This window comes from Rattus norvegicus, chromosome X (genome assembly GCF_036323735.1).
Source record: "Rattus norvegicus strain BN/NHsdMcwi chromosome X, GRCr8, whole genome shotgun sequence".
In the NCBI taxonomy this organism is placed as follows: Eukaryota; Metazoa; Chordata; class Mammalia; order Rodentia; family Muridae; genus Rattus; species Rattus norvegicus.
The window spans coordinates 133741643-133747518 of record NC_086039.1 but is presented as its reverse complement, the minus strand read 5'-3'; the positions used below and the strand labels follow the sequence as shown (position 1 = coordinate 133747518).

The 5876-nt window shown below is 43.4% G+C and overlaps 1 protein-coding gene across 1 annotated transcript; it reads left to right on the top strand.

The window, feature by feature from the left end:
• Positions 1–478: 478 nt before the first annotated feature.
• Positions 479–1195, top strand: LOC120099272 (high mobility group protein B4-like). Its single transcript, XM_039100378.2, has one exon. The coding sequence runs from the start codon at positions 634–636 to the stop codon at positions 1138–1140; it is 507 nt and encodes a 168-aa protein (XP_038956306.1). The 5' UTR covers positions 479–633; the 3' UTR covers positions 1141–1195.
• The last annotated feature ends 4681 nt before the right edge of the window (positions 1196–5876 follow it).

The window sequence follows — 5876 nt, the reverse complement described above, 5'->3', positions numbered from 1 at the left end:
ATCCCCCTTCCCTGTGGCATCAAGTCTCCACAGGATTAGGCACATCCTCTCCCACTGAGACCAGTGAGGGCCAGATTCCCAGGGCCAGTAGAAACTCTAATAAGGTTCCCATAAGCCTTTGTCATTCCTTAGAGGCAAAAGAGAAAGTCCCTGGAGAAACCAACCACTAAGAGGGCCTACATGGGGGCTGGAGAGTTGGCTCAGTGGTTAAGATCACTGACTGCTCTTCTGGAGGTCCTGAGTTCAAATCTGAGCTACCATATGGTGGCTCACAACCATCTGTAATGAGAGCTAAGCCCTCTTCTGGTGTGTCTGAAGACAGCATATATATATATATATATATGTGTGTGTGTGTGTGTGTGTGTGTGTGTGTGTGTGTATTTTTTTCTTAAAAATATAGGGCCTTCCTGTAAGTGACTGAGCTTGGCAGCCATTGGTCAGTTCAGGGATGACGTCACAATTTGCCTTCTTTGACCCAACAATGCCCATCAGCACTGAAAAGGCTGGGCCCTGGCTGAGGCGCACACAGAGGGAAGATTTCACCCCATGGAGGACACTGTCTAGGCTGCTCCTGTAGTGAAGACCAATCGCTGCTCTCCAATCAGCAGGATAGGAATTCGAGCTTCTATAAACATGGGAAAAGACAGCAAAGTAAGACCGAAAGTGAACGTCTCTCCTTATGTCCATTTTATGATGGACTTCAGAAATCAAATGAGGGAGCAACAGCCAAACATCTACTATGACTTTACCGAATTTTCTAGAAAGTGTTCTGAAAAGTGGAAGACCATCTCAAAGAAGGAAAAAAAGAAGTATGAAGCCCTGGCCAAGCGCGACAAAGATCGGTACCAACGTGAAATGAGAAACTATACCGGACCGAGAAGGGAGAGGAGGAGGAGAGATGCAGATGCACCGCGGAAGCCACCATCCTCGTTCCTGCTCTTCTCCCAGGACCATTTTGACGAGATAAAAGAACAACACCCAAACTGGACTGTGGGGCAGGTGGCCAAGGCTGCAGGGAGGATGTGGGCCAGGTGTTCAGAAGCGGATAAAATCCCCTACGAGGAGAGGGCTGCGGTTCTGAGGGCCAAGTACCTTGAAGAGCGGGAGGCCTACTACCACCAATGCCAGCGCGGGGAGTAAAACTTCAAGGGATGGGGCAAACCCAGTCTGAAACAATAAACCTCATTCAACTGGCTTTCTGGCTCTGGTGTTTAGTGTTTTCAGACTGCCCTTGGATGCTATGCTGTGGTAGTGAGTGGTTTGATTCAGGTCTAGCCTTGGGAAGGTTGGCTTCAGGGAGGCAGCTCTAAGACAGGGAACTGACTGCAGGACCCAAATGGCCTAGGGTGACATGGGTGGGCAAGCACATGTGAAAAGCCATTTGTGTACGGGGAGTCAGCTCTACAGCTAGCTGCCTTTGGGACCAAAAAGTATAGTGATTGGCTCAGACATTCCTGAAGACAAAGCCTGGCATTTGCTCAGCCTTGCTGTCTCATGGAAATAGCGCCAAAAGGACAGCGAATTGCTTTGACTGTACAGGCAGCCCCTTTGATTTTGATTACACTTTTGAGTTTGGAATCAAGTTGTTTGGGTTTGGACACATCAGGTCCATGTGACAGGTTAGGGTCCATGTGGCCTCCAGTCTCTTGGGGGTTGGGTGAATCTTCTCAGACTGCACAGACCTGGCAGTCCTGTGCTGTATATGTGTTGGGGTTCTCTTATCTGCTATTGCACGCTGACTGGTTGGTAGTCCATTGTGTCTGAGAGATCTTGGGACTCTATGATAATTGAGACTGCTGGCCCTCCTACAGGGTCACCCTCTTCCTTAGTGTCTTCCAACTTTTCCCCAATTCAGCCACAGGATCCGCAGTGTCTATCAACGGTTTGGGTATAAAAATCTTCCCCTGAATCTTCCAGCAGCTGGTTGTTGGGCCTTTCAGAGGGCAGTCAGAGTAGGCCCCTATATGTAAGCACGAGTTTTGCATGCAAATAGATGGAACTAGACAATATCATCCTAGTGATGTAACTCAGACTCAAAAGAAAATGCATAGCATGTATTCACTAATGATTGGATACTAACTGAACTAATACACATTACCTGGGATACAATCCACAGAACTGAAGAAGGTGAACAACATGAAGAGCTCAAGTGAGGATGCCTCAATCCCACTAGGGAAGAAGAAAAAAGCAATCACTGTAGGGATAGGAGAGAGGGAGAGAACTGCCTGGCAAGGGGACAGGGAGAAGAGGATCAGGAATTGCAAGGAGCAGGACTGAAGCCCTGAGGGACAGCAAAAGCATAGGAACAGGCAACCTCAGGAGGTAGGAAGGAGATGGGGGTAACCTTGAGAATGTACCAGACATCTGGTAAGTGAGAGACTCTCAGGACTCAAAGGGAAGGACCTTAGAAGAAATGTCCTACAGTGGAGAAAGAAAATTGTTGAGCCTGCCTGGTGTATGTGCACTGATTTGTTTTGCAGGGTTTCAGAGATCTCATGGGTTCAGGTTACTTGAGGCTACTGTTCCTACTACATGGTCGTCCTCCTCCTCAGCTTCTTCCAGCCTTTCCCTGATCAATCACAGGGGTCAGCAGCTTCTGTCCATTGGTTGGATGCACATATCTGCCTCTGACACTTTCAGCTACTTGTTGGGTCTTTTGGAGGACAGTTATAAGTTAGATCCATTTTGTGAATGCCCCATAGCCTCAGTAATGGTGTCATGTCTGATGGCTTCCCCTAGAGCTGGATCCCACTTTGGGCCTGACTCTGTACTTCCTTTTCCTCAGGATTTTCTCCAGTCCTGTCTATGCAGTTCTTTCAAACGGGAACAATTCTGGGCCAGAGTTTTTAACTGTGGGATGGCAACCCCATCACATTGTGGAGAGGAGAGCATCTGTGCCTGGGATTTGACAGCTCATATCATAGGAGCTGGGGAACAGTCTCTGTAGAGTAAGTTAGGTGCTTGATATCTCATGCTGAAGTTTGGATATTATGGTTGAGAGGGGAAGATGTCCCTTAATCTGTAGTATGGAAACACATCATGGGACAGAAATTGTGGGATACGTGGAAGGTTTGATTGATCAGTCAGAGGCTCAGATCACATGTAGTGCCAGCACATATGGGCCAAGGTGTGTGTGTGTGTGTGTGTGTGTGTGTGTGTGTGTGTGTGTGTGTACTGAAAACTGCCCATAGCGTTCCTTCTGCCTTCCACATCTCCACCTCAGTGCATTTGTGTATGGACCACTCTATTGGATGTTAGAGATAGAGCTCAGTGGTAGGGTCCTTACCTAGCATGTGTAGGACTTGGATTTCCCTCCACAGTACTTCACAAAACTACACAACAAACACAAAAATCTTTCTTGTCAAAAAATCAGTCAGGAAAAAGATCATACAGGAAACCTATAAAATTCAGCCTAGCCATTACAATGCATTACCAAACCAGCACAGGCATCATGTTCTTTTGATCATTAGATGCTTCATTTCTTGCCCCCAGTCCCCTTCCCAGAGTTCTTGATCCCTGCCCTCTCCTGAAAACAGGCTCTATATCCCCAGGCATCCCCCTTCCCTATGCCATCAAGTCTCTCCAGGATTTGGCACATTGCCTCCCACTGAGACCAGTGAGGGTCAGATTCCTAGGGCAGTAGCAAGTCTAATAAGGTTCAGATGAACCTTTATCCTTCCTTAGAGGCAAAAGAGAAAGTCTGTGAAGAAACCAACCACTCTGATGCGCTACCTAGGGGCTGAAGAGATGGCTCAGGAGTTAAGAGCATTGACAGCTCTTCTGGAGGTCCTGAGTTTAAATCCCAGACACAATAGGTTGGTTCCCAACCATCTGTAATGAAATCTGATGCCCTTTTCTGGTGAGTCTGAAGACAGCCACAGTGTAGCTAGCTTCTTGAGTTTTTTTTTATATATTTTGGATATTAGTCCTCTATCAGATGTGGGGTTAGTGAAAATTTTTTTCCCAATCTGTAGGATGCCGATTTGTCTTAATGACTATGTCCTTTGCTTTACAGAAGCTTTGCAATTTCAGGAGGTCCCATTTATCATTTCTTGATCTTAGAGCATGAGCCATTGAAGTTCTGTTGAAAGAATTTCCCCTTGTGTCAATGAGCTCAAGGCTCTTTGCTACTTTCTCTTCTATTAGACTCAGTGTATCTAGTTTTATGTTGAGGTCCTTGATCTACTTGAACTTGATCTTTGTGCATGGTAACAAATACAGTTCTACTTTCATTTTCTACATGCAGACAGCCAGTTAGACCAGCACCATTTATTAAAGATACTTTCTTTTTTTCATTGTATATTTTTAGCTTCTTTGTCAAGAATCAAGTGTGGGTAAGTATGTAGTTTTATTTCTGGGTCTTCAATTTTATTCCGTTGGTCAACCTGTCTGTCTCTGTACCATGCAGGTTTTATCACTATTGCTCTGTAGTAGAGTTTGAGGTCATGAATGGTGATTTCCCCTAGAAGTTCTTTTATTGTTCAGAGTTGCTTTTGCTATTCTGTTTTTTCTTTTTGTTTTGTTTTGATTTGATTTTGCCTTTCCAGATTAATTTGAGAATTGCTCTTTCCATGTTTTTGAAGAAATGTGTTGGTTGGGATTTGGGTGGTGATTGTGTTGAATCTGTAGATTGTCTTTGGTAGGATGGTCATTCTTATATTAATTCTGCTAATCCATGAGCATGGGAGGACTCTAAATTTTCTGAAATCTTCAATTTCTTTCTTGAGAGACTTGAAGTTCTTATCATAAAGATCTTTCATTTGTTGGGTTAGAGTTACCCCAAGATATTTTATATTATCTGTGGCTCTTGTGAAGGGAGTTCTTTCTCTAATTTCTTTCTCAGCCTGTTTATCATCTTTATAAAGGAAGAATATTAATATTAATTTGAGTTAATTTTATGTCTAGCCACTTTGCTGAAGTTGCTTATCAGCTAGAGAAGTTCTTTGGTATTATTTTATTATTTTACTTTTTATTATTTTGGGGTCTCTTAGGTAGACTATCATATCATCTGCAAATAGTGATACCTGTAGGTTAATGTCATTGTGCAGGTGAAGGTAGACAAGTTAGATCAAGGTCCTGGTTGGACAGTAAAAAAATGAGGCTGGGGCAAAGATTTTGTAAGGCAGGAGAGAAGGAGAAGAAAGAAGAATCAAGATTGAAACAAGGAAGGTTGAAAAAAAGATTGAAACAGATCCGGGTGGTCTTGAATTGCCAAGGTAGTTGGGATGGATTTCTGTAGGCAAATTTATCTTATCTAAGTGGGCAGTTTATATCTTTATCAATTGGTTATAAGTTTATTGTGTGGGTGTATTGTGGATTGAGAATTCAACATGTAAATCTGATTGTTGGGTTACAGTTTGTTGAGTCTTGATTTTACCGGGTGGCTGGAACCAGAGAGTTCATGACTAGCAGAGACCTGCAGGGAGAGACATTAATCTGAGATGAATTAGCACTAGTTCCAATGGCCAGTTGGAGCCAGAACTAGGAACGACCAGGGTATGAGCAGGAACCGGTTCCATTGCTTTTTTTTTTTAACCACAACAGATACCTTTAATTATTCTTTGACAACTTGTATCCCCTTAATCTCTTTTTCTTGTCTTATTGTTCTAGCTAGCACTTTGAGGACTATATTGAATATATCTGCGAAGAGTGGGCATCCTTGTCTTGTCCCAGATTTAGTAGGATTGCTTCAAGTATCTCTCCATTTAGTTTAATATTGCTTTTATTATGTTTAGTTATGGGAGTTGAATTCCTGATCTAATACTTTTAACATGAAGGGATGTTGCATTTTGCCAAATGCTTTTTCTGCATCTAAGGAGATGATCAGGTGATGTTTTTTCTTTGAGTTTGTTTATATGGTGGATTACATTAATGGA